General features: G+C 42.4%; 1 protein-coding gene across 1 annotated transcript in view; it reads left to right on the top strand.

Annotated features, from left to right (window-relative positions):
- Positions 1-26,384, top strand: part of DNAI1 (dynein axonemal intermediate chain 1) — a 137,449-nt gene that overhangs the window by 53,924 nt on the left and 57,141 nt on the right. Inside the window, exon 13 of the mRNA XM_064735753.1 lies at positions 8,963-9,210. Within this exon, the coding sequence (XP_064591823.1) occupies positions 8,963-9,210 (248 nt within the window). The remainder of the gene's footprint in view (positions 1-8,962; positions 9,211-26,384) is intronic.

A 26,384-nucleotide genomic window follows, 5' to 3' on the forward strand; every position in this document is an offset into this window, starting at 1 on the left:
AGATTCTTTACTCTGAAGGTGCTGAGGCCCTGGCACACGTTGCCCAGAGAAGCTGTGGATGCTGTGTCCTTGTAAATGTTCTAGGCCAGGTTGGATGAGGCTTGGAGCAAGATGGTTTAGTGGAAGGTGCCTCTGCCCATGTCAGGGGAGGTGGAACAAGATGATCTTTAAGGTCCCTTCAACTCAAGCCATTCCATGATTCTTTGATTCTGTTTGAGACTAACAGATGTTTAGGTATTTCTGTTTTCTTTCTTTCTTTTTTCTTTTACTATTTTTTCTCTGAAATCTACTTTTAGTAGCTCTTAAAATCCATTTATGCTAACCCCCAATTATACAACATATCTGCTAAGATACATAATATTTCATGTACTAAAAATAAAAGGAAGCAAAACCCCCCACAATTTTTGACAAAGAAGTGAATATCTGGTTTATATCCCAGCCTTTTACAAAGAGGAATGCTGAAGAATATTGTCCAAACTTAATGTTCAGTAGCTGGCTACACTGAAAAATGGGAAGAGGTCCATTAGGGACCTGGGATATGCTTAACTACAAATTAGTAGGGGCCTAGGCAGTCCTCTAGAAGAAATATCACTGGTTTTATGTCCTGTTTTTATACTTTTCCCTAAACATTTGAAGTTAACTACTGCTGCAAACAGGTTAGGGACAGGTGTTGGATTTATAATGACTACTCTTAATTTTCATGGTGCATGCTAGTGCAAAATTGACTGCATGCCCATATGTATGACTCTGCTTCTTCCTTGCTCCTCGCTCACATCTTGATCTTCTGCCAAATGTCTTCAAAAATGTTCTCAGAGCTGCTGTATCATTTCTCATTGTCTCATCAATGGCCTGAGCTGCACATGTCCATCTCATCAGGCATCATCTGTCTGCTTCCAAGAGACCACAGTGCTGCCATAAAACACTGACTTTCCAGTCTCTTAATTATGGAATACATAAGCATCTCCTGCAGTGTATGCATCCCCCTCAGAGCTGTTCTGGACAGGAATACTAAAGTGCTGGCAGCCTAGCTTGTTTGCAGGCTGGTGTGATTATCCAGAGGCAGCACATTTGGTAGATATCCATTTGTGGTCCTGGGGATTTCTAATCGTTGCGTGCCACCTGGAAGCCCCTCACTTGGCCACTTGATGGCACTCTTAAATATTTAATTGGTTGCAAATGTTCTCAAATGTGCCGGTTTCACAGGACAGGTATAGAGGAAACAGAGCCTCAGGTATGAAGAGTGAAATACAATCAAAATCGGAGCTTATATCAATGAAAACAAGAAAGGCAGGAGCAAAAGTTGAGATGATGATGGCAAATGCTGCCTGGTGTGTAAGGAGAGGATTAGCTAGCACCCATCCGGCTTCCCAGCTGCAGGGTGCTCTGCAGAGACAAGAGCACCCTCAGCCTTTTCTCATAGGAGAGGTGCTCCCTGCTTTTGATCATCTTGGTGGCCTTCTCTGGACTTGCTCCAACAGGCTGAGGTCTGATGTGCTGAGGACACCAGAGCTTGATGCAGCACTCCAGGCAGGGTCTCATGGCAGCAGAGCAGAGGGCCAGAATCCTCAACCTGACGTAAGCTTTCATAATATACAGGCAGCTGCACCATTATTATTTACATTGTAAAATCATGCTCCTATGAGCATTTATTTAAAGAAGAAAATTTAAGGAGGAATTATAGGGTATGCTAGACCAATGATGAAAAAGCCTGTCTGATCAGAATGAGAAAACTGGTTTTATACAGAGCATTGCAAACTCAGCCAAGTTACATATTCCTTCTTTTTGCACTGCTCACCTGCTCACCTCACTCTCAGGGGAGCTCAGATGAAAGCCAGATCGTTCTGCTTTTTTCAGGGAACTGCTACATCTTTTCATCCCCTTCTCCCCTGTTTTTGTTTGCTTTTGAGCCTGTGCTTTCACAGGCTCTGACAAACAGTGCATGGTTCCAGTGGTTCCTAAGTACTCATTTTTGTTGGCCTGGTTGACTGTGTTTTCTCTTGTGTTACTCTGCCAGACTGTATTTTACAGTAAGAAAGGCTATCTCTATCTACCCATCTCTGCTTCTGAGGTGTGTCTTGCCTCTGACATGTGCAGAGCCCACAGCACATATTAGGACTGCAACAAGGCCTTGGGCCATGTATAAATTACAACTTGCTTCGTCATCTGTCAATTTTGTCTTCTCTAAAATATCCAGAAGACTTGGAAATTCTGGTTTTGTACCTCTCTTATCCAAGCTGCAAGTTCCAAGAGCCCCAGCTAAAAATGTTAACTGGATCAGGAGTAATAGGGATTCGTCAAGCAGCTGGTGAAAGGTGTCAAGCAGAATGTTAAATTTGACATTCAAGCATCTAAATCAAGCATAAGCCAAAAAGATCTGTCGCTTGCCTCCTCTGCTCTGGTGGACTTGCTCAGCGTTTGCAGATCTTGCAGTACCAACACTGGTAATTGGAAGGTACATATTTCCCTGTGATAGGAAATGCCTGTGCTCACAGAATTCAGGCCAATGCAGGTGGTCTCAACAGGAGCGTTCAGCTTCCACTGAGGAATGTCAGAAAATAAATGCTGGTGGAATTATCATCTGAGGCAGTGTCTCAGAGGGGGTGCTGTAGTAGCCCTGGATCTAGGCATTGTTTTCATTGGTCCTGTGGGTGGGAATATAAACTCACAGCAGTTGAAATGTGTGACTGATGAAAAAGCAGGTGAAGTTGTAAATCATGCTGGGAACCAAGCTGTCATACAGAGTGATTAATGTTGTGGTAAACCAGAATTATTCAAAGCAAATGCATTTTAGTGCAGTCAAACATAATATAATACCTCTCTAGACAAAAAGGAGTGTTGTATTTTAGAAGGCAGCAACTCTTAAAAAAAAAGGAGGAAAACCCCACTTTTGTGTACAAGTGAGAAAGTTGAGTCCCCAGTATGGTAACTTGGCAAGAACGCTGAACATGATTCTGGTGTGCAAACAGGGAATCCTGAGTAGCAGTAGAGATATTATTTAAACATTAGTGAGACTAATACTGGAATATTATGTTTGATTCCAGAGCCAACATTTTTCAAAGCATGCAGAAAAATTGTAGGTAGTTCAGAAGGAGCCCCAGGTTGATTCAAGAGTTGGAGAACATGGCCCAAATGTGAAAAGAGAATAACATCCAGTTGAAATTTGGACTCAAAATGAATTATGTCTGGCCCTCGCACAAATCCTAGCCACGTGATATCCTCCACTTGTTTCTGGAAAATTTCTTAATATTCTACTCTTCTCCATGTCTGCTGAGAAGTGGCTTTCTCTTTGCAGCTGTGGAGGCAGTGCCCTTCACTGGATGTGGGAAACTTAATGTTGGTTCCTGGCCTTTTGCTAAGCAGCACTGTGCTGTGCTGGTGAAAATAAATAAATGGGATTTTTTGAGTTCAGGCTGTGATGGTTATCAAAAGTATGCTAAAATGTGGCTAGTGTTCAGTTTTTAGAGTATCTTAATTAAGAGAAGCACCAGATATGAAAGAAACCCTTTATCCAGTCAAGGTAGGCATAATAGGAATTAGCAGTGGCGAGCCAGGTAAGTGAAGTAAGGAATTAGATGCAGCTGTTTAATCACTCAAAGTGATTAAATGTTGAAACAAACTACAAAAGGAAACAGTGGCTGCTCTGTTTTTTGAGATCTTCATATGAAGTATGCATTTACTTGCCAAAACCAAGTTATCAGGCTCAAAACAGGATATGCCAGTAACATTTTTGGATCTGTGAAAAAGAGGAGGCCAGGCTTTCTGGCCTTGAGTTACAAAGTAATGAGTTCTCAAAACATTTTCTTTTCTGGGAAGGGACTGTTTTGAAAGTCCAATATTCATGTTTTGATTGCCCACAATATGGTTCACAGCCTGATCCATAGTGATGTGGGATATATCAACACAGCATTGTGTTGTACACAAGTAAAGTGTACCCGAGTGCTCTGAGCATTTAAAGGAATAGGAACAGATTGAGCACCAACTATCCTAGTTTAAATTTCTCAGGGATCCTGGGATGATCAGCTGCTTGAGCAGAGCCCTCTGAAGTCCCAGCTCTGTTCCTTGTTCTAGCTTGCTGTAGTGTCTTTGGCAGTCCCCTCTGCTGCCCTTTCTCATTCTGTAGAAAGAAATGCTGCATATACAAGCTTAAAGCACTCTCAAGTGCTATAAAACTTTGAGATGTTATTGTTATTCCTGAAGAGTTTTGAAAACACATTCAGCCCATGCCTAAACTCTCTGAGCTCTTGGAAAGATTTGTTCTTTCCTGATTTTTTGGAACTACTGGCATACAGTTTAGCCTGAAGTGCCAGCTGTTTCCTTTCTTACAGCACACCAATTCTGCAGCTGCAGCAAAGTGTGGAATTGGCACAGCTTTTTAAAATAAGCCAGGAGAGAGTCTTGCTAGAGCAGTGCAAGGTCATTCAACTTCTTTCACAGCGGGTTAGGTTAGGCTGTGCTCAGTGCTCTGCTGCACAGGATTTGCTCACTGATAAAAAATAAATTGTATTGAAAATTCACTAATTTGTGACTTGCTCGGTCATCACGCCTATGCCATGCAGATGGAAGTACAGGAATATTCTTAGATTGCACTCAGGGTTTTGAAGATTTCCAATTTCCTAGGGAAAATTTGCTGGCTTTTTTTTTTTTTTTTTTTTTTTGTCCTCTACACTTTAAATATTGGAAAGACAAATAAATAGCTGAGATATATCTTTGGCTACCAACAATTTTGTGAAACTGATCTCACCTCCAAAGAGGAGATTGTCTCACCAGATGTAGAGCACAGCCAGCCCCTCCCCTTGACTTCTTAGTAAACCAGTCCTAAAGGATAGAGCCCTAGCTAGCCAGCTCAAAGCTTGAGTGTATCTGGGAGAGTATGCTTGTGTAGCTGTGATGCGCAGAAACAATAATCTGTTCACAAATGTACTTCATTTTTCTTTTTTTCCCTTCCCAGATGGGCTCTTGGAGAACACAAGACAGATTTTAGGTACCAGCAGTTCTTTTTAGGGTGATGATATCTTGGCCCAAGCCATGTCAGTGAGACAGCTTGCAGACTTGATTTTTAGAAAACCATCACAGGATCACAGGATCTAAGATATAAGGCTACAGATTTTGGGTTTTAGATCCTTTAAAGAGAAAGTAATTTGCCAGTTTATCACTCAAAAAACTGTAGCACTGGCTCCTTCTGTAGTAAAAATACTGACTTTAACTCATGCCTGTGGAGGGTCCCCGCATTGATATTTATTATGTGGCTGCAGGATTTACCTGAAGCAATGTGCTTTCTACCTTGAGGACAATGTTGCTTTGAGCATAGTTGTTCAGCCCTAAGCATTTTGGAGGAAATGGAAGAAAATCATGTATGTCTCATGGCTTTGTTCATGAATAAAAAGGGAGACATACCAATGATTTTTTTTTTAATCTGTCCAGCAAACAAAAGACTTCGATCTGACATTGGACATTTGCTGATTCTTTTAAATTCAGCTAAGGAATAATATAAATGAAAAATCTGTTAGACCAGGTTCTTAGTAAGCATCAGAACAAAACCAGGTACTTAGTAAGCATCAGAACAAAAGATTCAAATGCTTTCAAGATTATTACTTTGCATAAACTATTTGGTGATATCACAGTTATATTCTGGGGTACTTTTCTAGTACTACAGTATTTTTCTGTAAAGGATTTGGGGTGAATGTTCAGCTTTAAAGGCGTATTCAGAGGCATATTTTAGACAGTGGTCATAGTTGGTTTGAAACCTATTTCTGTTTGCATGTGATGTTTACAGGCTCAGTTCTCTATGTTGAGACCAGTAATAATGTTATCTGCATCTTTCCTTAGCAAAACTTGTCTTCCTACATACACTTGTTACATGTCAGGGTCTAAAATTTAGCCTCTGTTCAGGTGAACACTGAGGGCTCCTCATGACAGCAAGAGACTGTTCATTCTCTTCTTCTTGCTGTGCTGCCTTGTGTCTTCCTGTAAAGAGCAAGTTCTGCTGGCTCTGATTATCAGAAAAACTGTCCAATATCTCTAATATCTCCAGCCCTTGTATCTTAGGAAAAAAAAAAAAAAAGCAAACACCATGTTGCACTTAGTGGATCTGCAGGGGGCATAGATATTCTCTATTCTTCCAGTCCATACTGATGCATCCATGAGGTGCAGAGCAGCTGTCTCCGGTCTGAAGCTGCTGCCTTCACTTCCAACAGTGGTTCACCATTGCCAGATCTTGGGTTGTGCCTTTTGTACCTTTTGGCTGTGCTCTGTGATCTTCTAGCATTGATTCACCCTGCATCCTGAGAGCCTGTTTCCCCAGTGTTTTGGGGCAAAGTGCAGTACTCTGCTTTTTTTTACTGAAAACCTGAAAACCTTTTCCTTGAAAATGCTGCTCTTCAAAGCTATAGCGCAGACGCATTGCTGTGGGTATGTGCTGTGCTTGCCATTCTGGAACACTGAATATCACTAATGAAATAATCCCTTTTTAAAAACTATTCATTAAAGAATATGTTGGTATGTCACAGGTGAGTACTCTGAATGAGAATTCACCGTACATTAAAATGGATTGATATGCCTATGCTCAGCAGGTTAGTGTTTTGCTGAGGTTTATGTGTCATGCTTCAGTGTTAATTGTGGGTTATTCTCATCACATTACCTTTCATCAAGAATAGGCTGTGCTTTAGTAATCATATTATTCAGCCTTACGTGTGGTATTCACACATCTGTGATTTAATCCACATTCCTGGTATTTGATAACATAAAGGAGAGAATATGAGTAGGATTCAGCTCTTAGGTTAAGCTGGGTTTATCATTCTATAGCAGCCACTGCAGTCAGTGGAGCCTGGAGACTAAAGCAGCATTCACAGGAAACTCCCCTTTAAGGTGCTGCTGGTACTGATGGTAGCAGAGCTTGGACTCTGAGAGCACAGCCAGCATTCACAGACCTACATTTGGGTATCATGAGCTGCAAACTGGACCCTGTATTTCACTCTGCCAGAGCTTCTTCCCAAGGCTTTGCTTTCCTCCTGCCAGACTAACCCTCAGGTGGAATTGCTGAAGCTGCTGAGCCATTTCACCTGATGAAGGCCTGCTCTATCACCTCTCACTGAGCAACGTGGGTGGACTCTGTTCCTGTCAGGTCACTGGGAAGAGAACCACCTCCAAAACCCCACTTAGATCTCCGGCTGAATCACCCCATGTAGAGGTGTCTTCTCTGCTGTCTGTGCATGGAGCATGGGGGCAGCTCTCTGAGGCTCCTCAGCACAGTGCTAACACATAGAAAATTAATGTACCCTACAGACCTTTTGGGAATATGCCTGGCTGGTCAGCCCACTCCAAGAGAAATAAGAGCATGAAATAGGTTAATTCGAAGGCTATCCAACCAATTTGACTTCATTCTGCTCTGAGTCACTCCTGGTGGTCATTTCCACAGCCTTCCCAAGTGTTTTTGCTTCTGAGGAGTGCACAGATTCATCCTCATCATGCATGGACCTCAACTAAATATCAGTTAAATGACATTATTTGGTTAAGAACAAAGACAATTCTGTGATTAAAAGAACTGGAAAATCTCGGATGGAGAAAATAAGTTCACTTCCTTTTTAGCAAGAATTCTAAGAATAACGTTCCCCTTTATTTAAAAAAAAAAAAAGTTAGAAATATTATGTGGGGTCAGATATGTTTCATGCCAGTTTTGGAATCTTGCCTTTCTGCAAAATAAAGAAGTCATTTTCCTCTTCTACCCCCAGTACAGAGACACTTGTGAAAATATTCTATTTTGATAATGTAGTACAAAGCAGCAGTAATAGTTTTGTTAATGTGTGTTTCTTTACTGGTTCTTTGAATGCTTTTATGTGGCCCTGCTAACATGGAGTACACAATGTCTGTACCTGCATGCTGACTTGGAATCAGTTTGCTACAAACTCTCTAAAGTTAGTGTTATCACTGGAGTACACATTTACCAAAACCTGATCCTGCAGGTTGGACAAAATGTTATGAAAGATAGGAAGCAGTTTTAAAAGGAGAGGACTGTTCTGGAAACAGAATGTGTAGTGAGTATTTGAAGCACAGAAAGCAGTAAATTTATTTCCCATATACTGTGTGCCTGAAGGCATTGGCAGTAATAAAAAGCACTGGATGGCTAGAAAGCTCTCAGAGGCAGCATTGTTTTCATAGATTAGCAAAGTTCCTTCTTTGTTTCTGGAGAGCTTATCTACATCAACAGCTTTTCTTTCCCTTTCAGAGAATTTGGAAATTGTTTTTTTACATGATCGAAATACCCTAAGAATTGCAGAGACAGTCAGGGCATGATAACAAAAAAACACAAAAGAAAGATGATCCTACTGAGAAAAAGGAGAGCTAATTTCAGGCAGCACAAAGAAAAGGTGAAAGTAAATAGAAAAAAGATTGGAAAGTCTAGGCAAAAAAAGAGCTTCTGTGCCAAGCAGGGAGGTGTTGGACATAAATAGAAAATAAAGCCCTAGTGACTTTTACATTCATGAGTAATGGCAATTGATAAAATGCTTTACAGATGCATTAATGAAATGTTTTTCTTTGAAAAAGTAGTGGAGACTGAAATATCAAATATTGTCAATACAGAAATTGAAATGGTGCTATCCTTGGTTCAGCCTTTATGTCTGCAGTGTAGTGAAGTCCTAGCTCACAGAAAGAAGTGTAATCCTAGCCCAAGGAAAGAAGTGTCCACAAAATTCTTCCTTTCCTCCACACTTGTCCTCCAGGGCTTCACAGCTCTCTCTCCCAGGAAAAAAAGCACACCAAAATAGTAGTTCTTCTGTATAAATACGTTGTGCCTATGTCCTGGGGGTGGCAAGGCTGTTCAGATGTGGGCATACCAAAATGACCATGTGGTCCTGTGGCTGGTAACTTTGCATTCAGGTAGGTGTCAGGCACAGGTAGGAGCTGTCTGTTTCTGCATTTCAGTAGCTGAGGGTCCTGGAAACTGATCTGGGTTCTCCTTGTTTAGATGACTTCATGAAGCAGGGCCACGGCATGCTGCTGCTGTACACGCTGAAGAACCCCTCCTTCCCCGAGTACTCCTTCAGCACTGAGAGCGGTGTCATGTGCCTGGACTTCCACGCGGACCACCCCCACCTCCTCGTAGTGGGCCTCTACGACGGCAACGTGGCCGTCTACAACCTGAAGAGGGCAAGCCCCGAGCCCAGCTACAAGAGCAGTGCTAAGTCAGGAAACCACACAGAGCCAGTGTGGCAGGTAAGGGTGCTTTTCCTGTCCTGTGACTGGGCTTTGAGTTGTATGGAGCTTGGGCACAGCAGGGAAAGTCCTGCATGGGGAAGGGTGCTGCTTTAGTACCTGTGATTGATTAAGTTGTATTTCGAGCTTGTATTTCAATATTCAAGTTGTATTTCAATTTTTAAATATGCACAAAGGCAAAGCGACTGCACAGATCTTTGGTCCTCAGCAGACACTGAACATGTGAGCAAAAGTGTGCTGTAAACAATTATTTCTCTTTAGTTTTCATTATTATAGTTGACTTCTCTTTGGAGAAGAACTTGTATCTTCTGTATGTATCGGCATGCTGCACTATTTGTGTTCCAAACAGAACATCACAGGATAAGCAGTGCATAAAAACAAGTAAAGCAAGTAAAACAAGTATATCAGCCTAAAAGAGAGCAGTAAATTCAGGGGCAGCTGCATGTGGAACTGGCTGCCGCCAGGATTCAAGACATGCTACTTTGTAGCTGATTTTTAGTTGATCTTGAAGTACTCTAGTGAATTCAGAACTGTGGTGTGCAGGTAATGTTCTTAAACTACCGCCACTCTGGCATCTGTCACAAAGATGGGTGGTACTGTGAAGGCTCAGGGTAAATATGTTGCAACATCAGCTAACTATCTGTGTCTGCAAGGTAATCTGTGCTCAGATTGAAGCACTGGTACGTGTGTTTTGTTCTTGTTCTTAGCAGTAGAAGTGTGGCAGCACAAGTTTCAGCATGGTGTGTTTGAGACAGGGGAATGTGTTTGGTTTGTTAGCCTCGGCTGAAGATGTTGCTGCAGTGACTGTGGCTGTCACCTGACTTAGGCTGGCTGATACACTCTCATGCCAGTGTTCCTTGAATTTTGGCACATGCCTTGCATGGATTGTCCCCCAGACATGGCTCCATCTTCCAGAAAAATTCCAGGAAATCAAGAGAACCTGATGGGAGAACAGATGAATGTGAAATATGCCAAGAGCAAGACCTCTGCTTGCTAGAAACAGAGAGTTTGTGCAAATGTAACATTTCAGAGAAGACATGAATTTTATATTTCCTGCCTGTCTGCCCAAAGCTTTTCCTCTAGCAGATATTTATAGCTCTTCTATAAGAGGTTAACAAATTAGCCTGGGCACACACACACACACCCACACACCCCCACACATGCCCACACCCACCCACACACACACACAAAAAGAAAACGTCTGAGCTTTTCCTATTGCCATTTAGGCTTCTAGTAAATAAACCTGGCAAAATAGTAAGTCCTGTGTGAAGTTTTCTACGGTCTTGCTGCAGCATGCTGTGGGAAGTTGCAGCTGTTTCATTAGAGACACAAAAATCTCAGATCCCCTGTGCCCGAGATGATGTTGGAAAGGACTGTGTGCTGAAGGGGTGTTATTAGCAGCCTGTTCCCGGACCAGGAGCAGGTACATACAGCAGTGGAGGCATTCTGTATGGGATTTGTAGGGGTAGGTTTACGTGTACCACTTGGCAGCAGTGATAACAATCATTAGACACTCTAGGAAGATAGCTTTGAAAAGGAAAGAAACTACTCCATGGATATGGATAGATGCGTAAAGAAGTACCTGCTTTTTTATTTCCACAGGCTGAGTGCTGAGAATCATAATTGTTAGTTTTCTTTGGCAATAAGAAAATTTCCCTGAGCAACCTGTTCTAGTGGAAGGTGTCCCTGTCCATGGCAAGGAGGTTGGAACAGTACATTCCAACTTTCCAACCCAAACCATTCTGTTCTTCTGTGATTAAAGTACCGATATTTTACTAAACTTAAGAATTTTTAGCTTCTACAAAACTAGCAAGCAAAGTTAGTTGTTAGGTGATGGTATAGCACTCCAAAGAGCTTGTGCCTCTGTTGAAAGATCTGAAGTGTAAGCATTTGTCAATATCAGCCAAAAGGTTTAGAAAAGATTTGCACTCCATTCTGTGTGATGAAAAGCAGCATGGACTATCTGTTAGGCTGAGACATTGGATTGTTATTCCTAATTCAGCATCAAATGATTCTAGAAAGTGATGCCTTTTTTCTCATATTTAGCTCAAAGATTCCCTGTTCTCCCCCACCACCACCCCACTAGTCTGAGGGCCAGTCTTTGTCTAGATACTAGACCTCAAAAAAATCTCCCTTTTTTGTAGGAAAAGTGAACAAAGTAGAAAAGTAACAATGTTATCCTGAGCAATTAAGAGCCTTTGTTCTCTGGACTGCCTGGCTTTTTTCTTTTGAAACAATGCAGCCCTTTCACAATGGAAACAAAATGGGAAGTGGGTAAAGCAGACTGACAGATCTTTTCTTGTGCTGTTTCATTTTCAGTGACTTAGTAATGTCTAAGTACGTTTGCATAAAACAAAGCTGATGTAATGTTCCCATTGTTAAGAGCAAAATAAAATAATACAAATTTTCTACTTCTGTTACCTAAGAAAGAGTTTGTCTACCTTTTACCACTCCCTATTTTTTAAAAGAGCATAGCAGTGGTTTCTGATAGATCTGGCAATTATCTCCCATGTGTTAAGTGCTACTGCATTGTAAATAATGGAAAATTCTAGCCTGTTTTAAATTACACATTTCTAATTGCTTATTACTAATTGGTGAGGATCCAAATCCTCAGAGAGGAATAAACAGAGAGGAATAAACAGGTACATAGGCATATGAATGGATATGCCTGCAGTGCAATGTAGCTACTACCATCAAAACTCAGGTGTCACAAGATCATAGAAGTAGAAATTGTCTCCCACATCAGTGAATTCAGGCCTCTAGCTTTGAATGCAAACATCAGCTTAAAAGGAGTCACCTCCTAAAAAACTCTATCAAACCTGTCATGTTCTGCTGGGAAAAAAAAACCTGTGTGGCATTAACCTAAACTCCTCTTTAAAAAAAATAATTCTCAGTTAGTCAGCAAAATCCTCACACTCCCATCATCTCTGAGTAGGCTTACAAAGCAAGTCCCTGAGCAGTGTATGTTTTTGAACCAATGTCTCAGTCCCAGGGCTTGGCTCTGGAGGTTAATGAGGTTGGCCCATGTGGAACTACTGGGCTAGGCTTTGGCAGCCACAGGAGCTGTGTTCTCTGGGAAGAAGGGACACCTGGCTGGGAAGGGGCTCTCAGCACAGAGCCTCCCCTTTTTTTAGCTTTAATTTTTTTCCTTTCTCCTTTCTTTTAAAAAGTTTATGTTTAGGGTTTATTTATAGCTGAGAAGAGTGATTTTTCTCTTACCTTTTTCACTGGGATATACCAAATATTTTAGGTTTGAACTATTTAGAAGCTTGAGTAGTTCAAAATCAAGAATTGATAACTGAAACTATGTGTCAGGGTTTGTTTCTGTTGTTCAATCTCCTTCCTAAAGCACATCTCATTTGACATATTTGTTTTCACTGTGAGCTTCTATTTTGCTTTCACAACAGTCCAAAAGGATGTTATTTCTGCTGAGACTAGCGCAGAGCCAATCCTGCTGCAGAGGGTTGAAAATATTTTTTTATTTTACTTGCTCACCATCAGAGTTACTGACGAAATTCCCACTGCAGAGTGTTGACCCTAGGATCTGCAAATGGAACATTTCTTTTAGTTGTGCTTCAAGCAAATATTGGCTGTCACAAGCATGCCCGTGTGGACAGTGTGGTTTGAAATTGCTGTGGAGACCTCACTGGTTAGAAACACAGCTTTGTTCAGTGCTGATTTACTGAAGCTGATCTGGCCTCCCTGGGGAGCTGATACCATGGAGCTTCAGATGGCCTCCTGAGGGAATTATTATCTGCCCTATATTTGTACATGGGAGGAGAAAGGGCTGGCTGTTGCAGGCTAATGCTTCACCAAATCCCAGTCAGTTTAGATGTGGTGCTCATGGTTTGGACAAAGAAGTCAAGGCAAGATGGTAATAGCCTGCAAACCAAAGGAAACTAAAAGGAGTGTCAGCTTGCAGAATAGTTTTCTAGCAGAACTTGTGGAAGTCCCATCTCAAGTGTCAACCTGACAAAACACACCTGAAATTGCTCACTGGAGTTTGTCACATAATTGTGTGATCCCTTTTATTTGTCTATTTTCTCTGTTCCAATCTAAGTTCTTAAATAAATCTACACTGAACTTTTGCAGTTTGTGAAGCCATCACTGAATTCTTGTTTTGTTGATAGAAGTAAATGAAAATCCCTTTAAAGTAAGCACAGCCTGCATTCTTTACCCCATTCAGTGCTTCCAAACACAACTCCACAAAGAAAGATCTTTATGAAAAGCTGACCATACTTTCTGCACTTAGGAGAAAAAAAAAAAAGAAAGGATTTTGTTCATAATCCTGTGTCACACCAGCACATTGTTTCATTCTGATGGTGAGCATTCTCCTAAATCTGTCATCTGCAGTCAGACAAACAGATTTTGCTGCTCGCATTGCCTCTGAGATGTTACTGCTTCACATAATATTTTGTTCCTTTGGCTTCAGGCACACAAATTTTTTAATGCAAAGGAAATACAAGAAAAATATAAGACTGAAGGTTGCTCTCAAGGCCAGAATAAAGATCAGCTGTATCAGAAGAGCCTCAACACCCCTCCTGTTGCCTTCACTAAGAAGCACAAAACAGGTGCTTGCTGAGGAGAGTTCAGTGAAAAAAAAATCTCATTCAACCCTATGATGATAGTCCTAGGGGATAACTACAGAGGAGAAACACAAATCTGGAGAAGAAAGGAAAGCAAAAAAGACCTGAAGCCAAGGAATCTGAACCCAAGGAAGGAGAAATAATGTAGCCTGAAAGCAAAATGGAGCACAAACCTTATTGTGAGGGTCATTTAGCATCAAACTTCTTCAGTAATGCAAGACAGCTGTGTTTCTCATATTGGGTCAGTTCAGTGTTTGCACAGAGGACCTTCCTCCTCAGCTCCAGCTTCCTACTACATTTTTTGTACCACCATCCGTGCCTTGCATACCTGGCCCGGTGCAAACAGGACAGAAAGCTGAATTAACTTCTGACATCCCAGAAGTAAAAGAGACCAGAGATGTCACTCATTCTGCACTTGCATGGAAGTAGGAAGCAGTAGGAGAAACATCCATGAACCAGAGAGCATGCATTTGGGGTCCGGAGATCTCAGTCTGTCTGAGGCTCCCTTGCTGAAAGTAATTTTCACTCCTCCTGCAGTCCTTAGCTGCAGTCCTGCTGCCTACACTGAATTCTGTGTCCAGTAACAGGATATTGCAGCAGCAGCTGTGCTGTCTGCTGAGTACTTGACACTGGGCTCCTCACTGCAGCACCATGAGGCATTTAGTGACTGAGTGGCATCAGCTGTGTCCCTGTCCTCTCCTGGAGGGAGCTGGGGGAAAGGGTTGTGCTTGGGAAGAGTTGCCATATGCTTGCTGTAGAAATCAGGGTCAAGATCAGCAGCTTTCTGGTTGCCCTCGGTTGCTGTGAGAGCTCACTGCAGGCACAGCCCTAATGGAGGGCTAATCCTGTCTCCCACAGAGTTAACTTCTACCACTTTTTGGAGAGGCTGTGCTGAACCACAGAAATTCGTCTGGAAGCTTTGGGGTCGTTTATGCATGGTAGAAGTGGTGGAAATTGCAAGGCAGTCCGGTGGGAGAAATGCTGGATAAAATTTTTGCTGTGTGCTTGTACCTTGTCCAAAACTGTTGGACATTTTTTAAGCCACTGTAGGTTAGGAGAGGTAAACATCCAAATGCTTATTCCTAAATGTCTTTGACAATAAGGAACAAAATCTCTGATAGTTTAACTTCAGCATTGTAGTTTTTGAGATGGTATCTGTGTCTTCTGGAGATTCAGAAATTATTCATGGTTATTTTTAAATTGTGCCTTGGGCATGGATTCTTTTGGGTTAGAAATTGTCTAGCAAAGTGTCCATTGCAGATCATGTAATATTTTCTAAAAATGAGCTCTTTTTGCTTTGATGCTGCATTTCCCTCTGTACTTAATTCAGATGCTGAACTTATTTTCTACTCTCACTCTTTCTTGCTAAATAGATTCTTATCTCATGCTACTCTTACCCTCTTCCCTTTACTTAAGATCCAAACCATCCTATTGTAGGTTTTCAGGTTGATTATTTCTTTTCTGGTCTCTCCACACAACATACAAGAAACTTTGTTTGCCTGTTAGTTGCACTGGGGCTGATTTGTAGAGAAAATTTCACTTATAAAATTTAGAAGTCCCTTTAAGCCTTGGGATGTTGGTAGATGTTAGCCTGAGGTTTAAAATACCAGAGAGGTAGTAATGCATTTGTTCGGTTGCTTGGGTCTTTGAATTCTGCTCTGCTGCTTTATAGTGTAGATATAAATACACTGATGGGTCTTAATGGCTCTTATACAGCCTGTGAAACAACAGAATGCTGCTCTGAAGAGAATAAAATAAAAGCAAGGGAATGATAATGGCAGAGTTGGAGGCAAGTTGGGCAGGGATGCTGCAGGCAAGGTCACATTGATATATAGTGAGATACAGGGAGCTGGGGCTGGCCATGAATCCCACCCTTCTCCCACCTTGATAGCCACAGCTTGATGTGGTGTCTGGGCCTCTCAGCATCCAGCAGGCCTCAGGAGAGTCTCTCCCCATCCCTACTGCAATCCACTTTATCCTGTGGTGATGGAAATCTTCTGTCAGGCATATTGCAGTCACTCTCTCTGATGTAGCAACATCAGGCATCTTGGGAGTTTGGGTGTGAATCTGCCAGCCCTCTGTGTCTGCTTTTCCTGCACACAGAGGGGGAAACTTTATATTTTGTCTGTTGTAAACTGGGAATCTTGCACCATGAGCACAGTCAGAATTGAAGCCAAGAGGTGTGAATTGCAGCTGCTGAAATGCCCTGGAGCTTTGTTGGCCTCTGGCATGCATTGCTCAGCTGCATGCTGTGCCTGACATGGGAACACAGCCACTGACAGGACAAGCAGGTGACAGTCTAATGTCTGCTTCCTCCCTCCTCTGTTAGCATACCAGCCTAATAAATTCACTGGGCAGTGCTGTGAGGGAAACAAGCACATAGATTCCTGGTGAAACACTGTACAAAACACAGCATCCAAATCCCAGCAGGAAGAAAACAAACTGAAAGTAGGACCAGCCTTATCCAGTGCTATTTATAACTGAGCTCTGCTTCCTTCAGATAAATCTGAGTCTCTGAAGCATGAGTAATGCTCAGCCTCAGGCTGGGCCTTTGCCCTGCTTCAGTGGCACTCCTATGTCCATGCTCTCTGCTTACTGCTGAGTCCCTCCTTCCCACCACCACCACATATGCTCTTTGGTAGGAAAGGTTTTGCTACCCTTTTTCTGCACCCCAGATTTGTGGATGGTCTGATGCAGTAGGCCTAATTCCTTGCTCCTCTTGGCTGACCTTGCACGCTTGAGTTCACTTGTGCTGAAGAGATGGAGCCTGGTCCTCTGAATCCCAGGAAGATCCCATTAAGGTGTAGGAGAGAAGTGGTTTTCTAATGAGCAGTTTTTATGGGACTAAATGTGTGGGAATTTATCTTAGAGTGTTTCCTCATTGCTGTTGAGCTCATCTAGTTGTTTTCCCTCAGCTATCAGGAAACTTTCAAGGACTTTGGAGGAAATAACCCTGAGAATGCTTGTTGTGAAACTTGTAAATATGCTGCTAGAAGGAGAGAAATAATTTGCAAAATTATTAGATGGGAAGTTCCTGGTTTTGCCTGTAGCCAGAACAGCTATATTCCACCAGATAGGCCCAGTATTTGGTGGTACCCATAAATAAAGTCATCATCCAGCCTCATGCCCATGACAAGGGTACCTGACAGCTGAAGCAGCTCCAGGGCTGCTCCTGGAGCATCCAGGCAGTGCTGGGCTGTGTCTTCTGAACCAGGGGGTTTTGAGATGCTTTTCATTATCATAGGTATTCTTAAATACCTGCATCTTTGCTGGGTGACATGTGATCCTGCCAAGCTGGCTGCCTTGGTTGCTGCCTGATTTCATGTAGATGAAGCACCTGACTTTGTTTCAGTACCTATTTACTGTCACCAAGCCTGTAGGTGACAGTACTCTCCTAACTGCTTACTTACTTACTCTCCTAACTGCTGTGTTCATGATCACAAACATACAGTGGGTAAAGTAAGGAGACATCTGAGTAAATCCCTGCCTCTGCTACAGATAGGATGGCAGGGAATCCTTTAGGTCAGCACTGCTCATTAAAGATGTAAGAGAAATGCAGGAAGCCTAAGCTGACTGAGAGACATTGGAATCTTTGAACACTTTGATATTCGTCAGATGTCTAAACCATTTCCTCTCTAAGGAAAACACTACAGCCAAATATTTAAATATTACTGACTCACCTCAGAAGGAGTTATTCCTTACAGACCTTACCTCTTCAATGGCTTCTGTCATGGAGGCAAGTTTACTTCCTCAGCAAATTGAACTGATCTGTTCTGTCTTGTTGCATGATTTAATGGTAAAATGTCAACAAATTTTTCTACAAAAGACTAAACAGCACTGAAAACCCTCCTTTGCTTAGCAGCTCCCTTATCTGCAGATTCCTGTCATAGCTGAAACATTTGCATTTAAAAGAAAACCCAGATTTCAAGATAGAAACGTTTTTCAATGGATTTATTTTTAAGTAACAAGTAATTTTCATTTATCTCTCCCCATCAGCTTTTACTCACACTCAAAAGACTTGTTTGCTATACAAAGCAGTCTCACCTATTGCAGGGAACAAAACAGTCACAATGTGATTGAACATGACACACAATAAACATGTGAGAGGTGAGACTGGATTTAAAATAAAACTGAACTTTCCTTTCTGCAACTGGGAAACTGTTTGTGAACGACAGAAATGAGAAGTGGCAGAGGCCTTGAGAGTGTCTTCTTCCCATCATGGCTTCACAGACATTGTGTTATCATTCTTGAATTATTTTCTTCAAAATGACACAGGGCAGTCTAGCTGTCTTCACCAGTACTAACAGACTGGAGTCCTTGCCTCCTGTCTCTTACATGGTACACACTTCTTAATACAAGTGAAAATATTTCTGTGCCACTCCAGCAATATCACTTTGCTGATTCTCTCACCAGCCACTGATGCTTTCCTCCACTGCAGTCACTTATCCAGAAATTCCCTAATTTCTACACATTTAATGCTTTCTTACTCCTGTCAGTGTCCCACTGCCCTTGTCTTTATCACATCAGCTTATTATTTTCAGTTCAAGATAACCGAGAGTCCTTATCCTAATGGAATTCAATGTCTTTCAACTGCGTCATCTGCAAATGTCCTGTGTATTTTGCAATTCAGTATGCAACTTACTAATGAAAATATTGTATAAAACTAAGCCTGATGCCTTGGAGAAGCTATCTAGAGCAGAGGCTAGACAAAGTTTAAAGAATAAAGCTAAAAACGTTAAAAGGAACAAGGATAATCCCTCATGGGAACCATCTAGAGATGTTCTCCCATCTGGTCAAGACATTGCTGTCTAAATTCTTGGGAATTAATTTTCAAGCACTCAGCCACTTCACAGTAATTTCTTATCTTTCTTCTGAAGACATCACAGGGAGTATGCCAAAAGCCTTACAAAATTAAAGATAACAAATCTACTCTTTCTTTTAGACTTGTTACCGTGATAAAGAAGGAAATAAATTCTATTTGACAAAGTCTTTTTTTGAGGAGACCATATTCACTGATTCCCATTTTCTTATCCTGTACATATGTACAGATGACTTAATACTTTGTTCCAGCTCTCGAAGTTCAGCATTAGGCTGACTCATCCACTGTCCTTTAACCTATCCTTCAAGACAGGTTTGTTTTGTGTTTCCTGGGCGCATTTTTCTCTGTTCCTGTCCCCCAGGACATCTCCTCTCTTCTAGTTTTCATAGCTAATTGCTATAAAATTCAGAGATTGCTTCAGCTGCTCCCTTAAGTACCCTAGATGGAATTTCATCAGGTCTTACAGAGTCAGATATATCTGCCTGTGCTCCTTAGAGTTAGTTTTGTTAAATATCTAGTTACAGTTTATTTTTTTTTATATGTCACTGAAAGAAAGGCAGCCTCAATACAGCCTTCTGTTTTACTTGTAGCTCAATGTGGGACCTACCTTCCTTTAAACAATAAATGGATTCTAGGAGGGAGAGGCTCAGATGAGCCTTTTTGTGATATCTGATTTTGTTCTCATGCAGGCATTAGCCTCCTGGCCTAAAAAGTCATGTTTGCCTCAAAACAGTCTCCAGCATCCTCCCCATGGAGGTATCTCAGGCAGTGGCAGAGGGGTGACCCCAATTCATGGACTCTTTTTACTGTGAAGTTCCTGGATGTGCAAAGACTCTGGAGTGTGACAGTGACAGCCCAGCTCTCACCATATGGCAGGCCTGATTCTTCACCTCTGGGATGGCTTCTCCTCTTTTGTTGTGGCTGGATTCACTGTGTTTATACCAGTATTTTTCTAGAGCCCAGGGGTGCAGGTGTGGACAGGGACTGTGCTTTCACAGCAGGGTTTCTGAGGAAAAAAAATCAAGCAGTAATACCTTCTGCGACATTGTTGACCAAAGTACACCTTATAAAAATTTTTTTTGAGATCTTTCATTCTTACTAGACATTCCACAGCAGAAATGCTGTCTGTTTCCCAGGTAATAGACAGGAATGGCAAAAAGTGCAGATAGAGACCAACAATGTCTTTTGCTCAGGGTGCATCACAGGACAGGAGTCCTTTATGCTGCACACTGCCATGCTGGCTCCAGCATGGCCATGCTGGTGATTCCATGGTGCCCCTCACTGAAGGACCAGCTGGAACCATACTAAGGTTCCTGCTTGCCTGCCTGCCCACATTTACCTTTGGCAGGATATCCACAGCTACAGATAACCAGAGCACAGCTAAATCTTCTCCACAGTAATATCATATGCTCCAAGTGCAAGCAGGACCCAGGAGCTCTTTCTTCACCAAATATAGGCTTAGCCATAGAGTCTGACTGGGCTGCTTTGACCTTTGACCAGGCTGCACTCAGTTATCACAGCCCTTTAAAATCTTCATTACTGCCTTGAGTCAAAATGAGTCATCTGGACTAAGCTGAGTTTTTGCTTTTACCTCAAATAACCATGGTCTGGAATGAAGTTTTCTGTCTTCCTTCCTCCCACCTCTACATAGGATAACTTGTACTGCTGTCCAAGTTGGCACTGAGGAAGGGCTCCAGACACTGCACTGTTCCTCACCTCTAAGGCTTGATATGTAGAAACTGATGCCGGAGTTACTTTGCTTGTGAGTTAAGTACTCTACTTTCTAGATGGCCAAGTGATTAATTTTGGGGTGTCCTTAGTAACTGATTGCAGGAGAGCAGCCTTGCATTTTGCTTGCACTCCTCAGGATGCCTGGCCTTGGCTTTGCTTGTGGTTGCTGGAAGAGGATCCTCTGGGAGGTGTTAAGGTCCACTTATTGTGTCAGACATGATAAGCAACAAATGCAGAATAGCTGGCAATGTCCTTGATGGAGGACATTTGGGAACTTTGTTGTAGATGCATTGCTTTGTCTCAGCAGCAAGGAAGGACAAACTATTTGCTTTAGCAAAACAAAAAGTCGGTGGACTCTGGATAAGCTGAGTGTAGAGGCAGACTTTCACACGAGCAGATCCCTTGGCAAACAGCACAGATAAGTGACCCAGAGAGGAGAATAAACAAAAAAAATTGTGATTTGTCATTGACAGAAAAGGAAAGTGAAAGATTTCTTCTCTGCTGGTAATGACTTGATGTTTCTGGATGCTGTTTTGCTGAAAGTTGCTGTTAGGAACCAACAAGAAACACATTTGAGGGTGACAGCATGAAGAAATAGAACTGCTTCTTGGTTCAAATCAGAAACTGCTGTAAGGTAGTCCAGGAGAATATTTTACTAGAGCACAGGGCAAATCAAACTGGCTTCGGAAGATGTGACCTGTGGAGCAATTTATTGTAGATCCTCACTTCAGCATGAGCCCTCAGCATGATGCTGAGGCAGAATAAAAGGCAGGCTAGCTGCAAAATGGAGAAAGTGTCCACTACACAGAGCAAAGGTGCCCACTGGACTAGGGTGCCCAGGTTCAGATGGGTATTCCCAGTTGGAGTTTGGTTTGTCCAACTCTCTCTGCAGGAATCCATAAGGTTTTCACCTGCCAGCTGGTGAGCTGAGCCATTGTACAATAGATGCAGCCAAACTGCATCCATGAGAGTTTGTGCTTGCTAAATCCCAGCACATGTTCAGCTTGTCCACCTCGAGAGAGCCCCAGAGCTTTTCTGGCACTTTGCTTTGGCCCAGGCTTGTGCATTCTGACACAGGAAATGTGGTTTGGACAGGGGGTTTGTGTCTGTGCTTGGCTGCCAGGTCAGGCACAGCAAGAGAGAACTGAGGCTGGTTCCCTTGCTCAAGGAGCAGATGTTTGCCAGTGGGAAGCCTGGAGTAAAAGTCTTTAGCCTGTGTGAATACAAGGAGAAGGGTCCTATCCCACTGCTTACCTTGTGTGACCAAGATGTGGGCAAAAGAGGGTGGCTGGGAGAGCACAGCAGGGCTGGGAAGCACTTGTGCTTCTCTGGTGCTCACATGGACTTCTGCAGGTCTCTGTCTCTCTTCAGCTAAGGAGGCAGATGAGTGAAATCCCTGAGCTGCTGGGCTGGGCAGAATGGCAGAGTCTCTGAGAGGGGCCTTTACATCTGCATCTACAATTCAACAGTGACTTACAAAAAAATGCTTGAGGCACAGAAACAAAGACATGTCTAAAGCTGAGTATTAGGGAAAAGCACAAACAGGAATTAATAAAAAGAAGTGAATGAGTTAAGTTAGCTGTGGTTATTCTGGGTCATAAAAGGGAAAGGGAAGCATTTGGGAAGCATCTAAGTAATTAAAGGAATGAAGAAATAGACTTATTACTAATGCAAGCTTTCAGCTACTACTGAGCGTTATGAATAAGGATGAAATATTTGATGCTGTATTGTTTAATCTTACAGTGAGTGTCTGAGATTGTCTGCTTAATGTAACAAGAGGATAAAAGCACAGGTCAGAATAAGGAAAGAGCATATTAAAGAGAATTTAGATAAGTTCTTGCTCATCAGCAAAATCAGATTAAACATACCCTGGAGCACTTAAAGAAATAACCAGACCAATTTCTTGCCATTATATGCATTTCAGAGAGTTTTTGGGCTATATCTGTCCTGTGTTTTAGGCAGAGGCTGGAGTTTATGTGCAAGCCCACTTACAGCATGTGAGCTGAGTGAATACCTTGACTCAGAGGCAGGGTTGGCATGTGCTCTGCAGCATGGATGAGGGGAAGCACCACTCTGCTGTCACCTATGGACTCACACTCATTCATGTACCTGTGACATGGGCAGACTGAAGTATCATAGCCTACTGCCATCAGTCCCCACACACTTTTCAATGATGCTGTAGAGCCAATATCTGGCTGAAAGGTACCTGCAGGTTCCTTCTTGAAAGGGCCTGTCCTTACATGCAGGAGGGGAAGTGGCACAGACAGAGTACCAGAGCCCAGAAAACAGTGTCTGGACAATTCACCCAGCTAGAGGCATCCATGGGCAGCCACAGGGGGTTGAAAAGTGTGGATAATAGCACAGCAGTGCACCAGGCTGCATGCTGGCCTGTAGCACCAGCAGGGCCAGGGAAAGGAGGAATGTGCTCAAAGGGCCGGAAGGAGTGGAAAAATGTCTGGAGGAAAATGATAGGATTGGACCCAGGGAATTACTGACCAGTCAGACCAATTTCAAAGACTGGAAAAGCACTTGAATAAATGGCAACACTACTGTTAAATGTCTGGCTAATAAGGTGATTCAGAGAAACTGACATGGATTTGTCCAGAATAGATTATCAAGCCAATTTCTTTTCCTTTTTTTCCACAGAAATGGGCCTCATGAATAAGGGAGAGGCAATCAAGGTTATCATCTCAATCCATCTTGACTTGACTAAAGCTTTTGATCCAGGCTTACACAGTGACATACATATAACCAAAGCAGAGAAATGTGAATTAGGTAAAATGGCCATAAAGAGGCTGCTCAGGTGGCTCAGGCAGTGTGCTCAAAGAGCAGTTATACAGAGCTCACTGTCAGACTCTGTAAGTGCTACAAGTGAGACTCTCCAGCTGTCACTTCTGGTCTTTTTTTGATCAATACTTTCATTAACAACTCAAATTACAGAATAGGGAAGCCCCCCTGGGAGGACAAGGTACTTTGCGGGACATGATTATGTTCAAAATGATCTTGATAAATTGGAAGAAAGGCCCAAAATCAATGTGATGAAATTCAATAAAGACAAGAGCAAATACTGCATTTAGAGAGGGGAAATTAAATGCACAGATACGAAATAGGAGATGGCTGGTTAGGCAGCAGGGTGCCCAAGGGGAAGCATGGCAGATCACCACCAGTGATCAGCAATGGAATACTCTTGTATAAAGATATGTGTCATTCTAATTAATTAGCAAGAATATGAGAGAGAGGAGGTTGTAACTCAGGATAGTCCTGTGCCACGTGTTTGCAGCAGCAGAGCCAGGCTGAAGAGGAAGAAGAAGAGTGGTGAAAGCTTGGGTCCTGAAGACAGGACCTGGAGGCAACAGTTGAGGCAGTTGATTTGAGTTGGAAAGAGGGGAAAAGGGAACAGTGGCACAAACTTTTCTTGCCCTTTTGAAGATTGTTACAGAAAGGGGAATAAGCTGTTGTTCTTTGCATCCACTGGGGAGATGGTAAGGAGTAATTGGCTTGACTCTTGGTAGAGGAAATCTTCTGTATAAGGGTAATTAAGCACAGCTCTATCTACAGGGAGGTTGTTGAGTTTCTGTTGTTGGAGACTTGTGAGAGCAACCTATATGAATTGTCACCAGTGGCAGGGGAGTGCCTGATTTCACCTCAGAAGAGGATAAATATGCTTTTTGGGTCCCTCCAAACCTTGCATTGCCATGATGACTTTGCCTGGGAGTCTACTGATTCAGGTTGGCACTGGAATGAATTTGTCTCCAGGTCAAAATAGCATGAACATTCCTCAGCAGCCCAAGGAGATGTTTGCATGCCAAAGTTATTTGAGTGCCTTACTTAGCTAGTTCATGTCAGGGTGAACTGGGAGACAGGAGGGATTGATAATGCCCTTTCTTTCCTCTTCTCTAGCTAGGGCATATTTTATTAGTTTTTTTCAGGTCCTAAATGACAAAAAGTGTGCCTTATTTCACTTAGGGCAGGTATCAGCAGGGCTGTGGTACTGCAATGCTGACAAAGGCCTCCTTGAAGGATAGTTATAGGGAAGGAAAGGGAAGGAATTGCTCATCAGTTAATGTGCATGTGTTGGATGTGGCACCCCATTCCTGAGTTTTGGCAAGCCAAGGGCCAGCCAGATCTGTGTTTGCAGTAGCTGGTGCCTGCACCACACTCCACACTCCGAGCCAGGGTGATTCTGACCAATTGTATTGTGTCAGTGCAAGTGACTTAGAGCCTGTGTCCCATGAAAACGGGTCAAGCATTATATATTTTATGGGAATGACATCAGAAACATGGGTGTTTTCAAATCAGATTGGATAAATGGTCTAATCTCCTGCTGGACAGGAGCCATTACCAGCTGCCACAGATAAAAGTGATAGTATTCTCTTTCTGGAAATGAATGGATTATCACCCTGTTAACCTGCTGTACATAGTAATGAACATGAGTTCTTAATATTTATATTTCTGTGTATTAAATATTGTTTTGAATTGTCTCAACTTCTTTATAAATAAACAAGCTTTAAGAAATCAAAAGAAAAAGTGGTAGGCTGTTCTTACAGCAATGAGTTTCACCCACTAATTTTGCACTGCAGTAATAGTCAGGTTAAAGATCACTGAAAAAATTGCTTGTTTTTGTTACAGTTCTCATCATGATCAGGGACAGAAAAGGCTTGCTGCTTTTTGCTTGCTTGTCTCCTCTCTGCTGTTTACGCACTTTTGTTTTTCATGTGCTTCTTTACTCTGATTGTATCATAGCTGAACTTTTGCTCTAAATAGTTTCACACAGCCAAAATCCCTGGCTGATTATCACATGCTTCAGAGGAAAAATTAACTTCATGCCACTGTGCAGACAGTTGCTTGGTTTTCTCCTCAAATGCTCCACCCCTCTCAGCACGGAAACTGCTAATGGTGGGAGGTTGTGCCATGTTGACAAGCCTCTGGGAGCAAGGAAAAGGCCAGTTCTGAGCAGATGCCCGATTTGATTGCAGTATCATGAGGGCTAATTACTCTAATAAGCATTTGTGGGATTCAGAGATCAGGAGGAAAGGGATCACAAACACGATTAAGGTGTCAGAGGTGTTGAATGAAAATTGAAAGGATTAAATGCCAATTTCTGTTTTCTGAAATTCAAGCTACCATCACTGAGAGCAGCTAATAGTCATCTGAGGGCAGAGCCTGGTGTCCCTGAGAGGCTGTTTTTCAAGCTATCTACAAAAAGTACCCAACTCAAGTACTGGTGACTGCTCTGAATAGAGGAGGAAGAGTACCCCAAGCAATTCAGCCTACTTGATTTTTGGGGCTGGTGACCCCACCTACCCATGTAATGGATTAAGAGCTGTGACACCTAACTAAGAGGAGAAAACTTGAATAGATCTCCATCAGAGAGAGGTTATTTGGAGTAGGCAAACCCTGGGGCAAAAACTCTTTGCTTTGGGAATGCTGAAAGGAATTAGCTTGGGAAAATCCCCCATGAACTCGTGATAGCTCTTATGCAGTTTGGTCACCTCTGGACGAGGATCTTGCAACCCTCTGTGTTCACATCAGGACTCAGAAGTTGTGTCTGCACAGAATGGTGGGGATGGACTACAGCTGCTGAACCTTCATCCATGTATTAACCAGTGCTCTCATGGTCTGCAAAGTTTTCCCCAAATATTTGGGACAGTAAGCTGGACAGAAAGAACATGAGTTAAAGGAGAACTCTGTTGGACACACACATAAAAACATCTTACTATCAGACCATTTTAGAGTGACATTTTAAAAACTTTTGATTCAAGATATGACGTTTTTTCTGTGCTCAGCACGAGGCAGATTGGACGTCTTTGTAACCAGTGTCCCTGAGCTCTGCATTTCTCACCTTGAATTAAAACTTCTCACTACACCACCTCCTTCATCTGAAGCAGCTGCTGGTGACTATCACTGTCAGCAGTAGCTCATGCTCACAGGGAGATGTTCTTGGAATAGATATATCCAGCAGATTTTGTCCACAATGGGTCAGCCTTGGCAATCCTTGTCCTGTTGAACCTGCCTTTTAATCATTAATCATTTTATTC

Source organism: Zonotrichia leucophrys, chromosome Z (genome assembly GCF_028769735.1).
Source record: "Zonotrichia leucophrys gambelii isolate GWCS_2022_RI chromosome Z, RI_Zleu_2.0, whole genome shotgun sequence".
NCBI classification, from domain to species: domain Eukaryota; kingdom Metazoa; phylum Chordata; class Aves; order Passeriformes; family Passerellidae; genus Zonotrichia; species Zonotrichia leucophrys.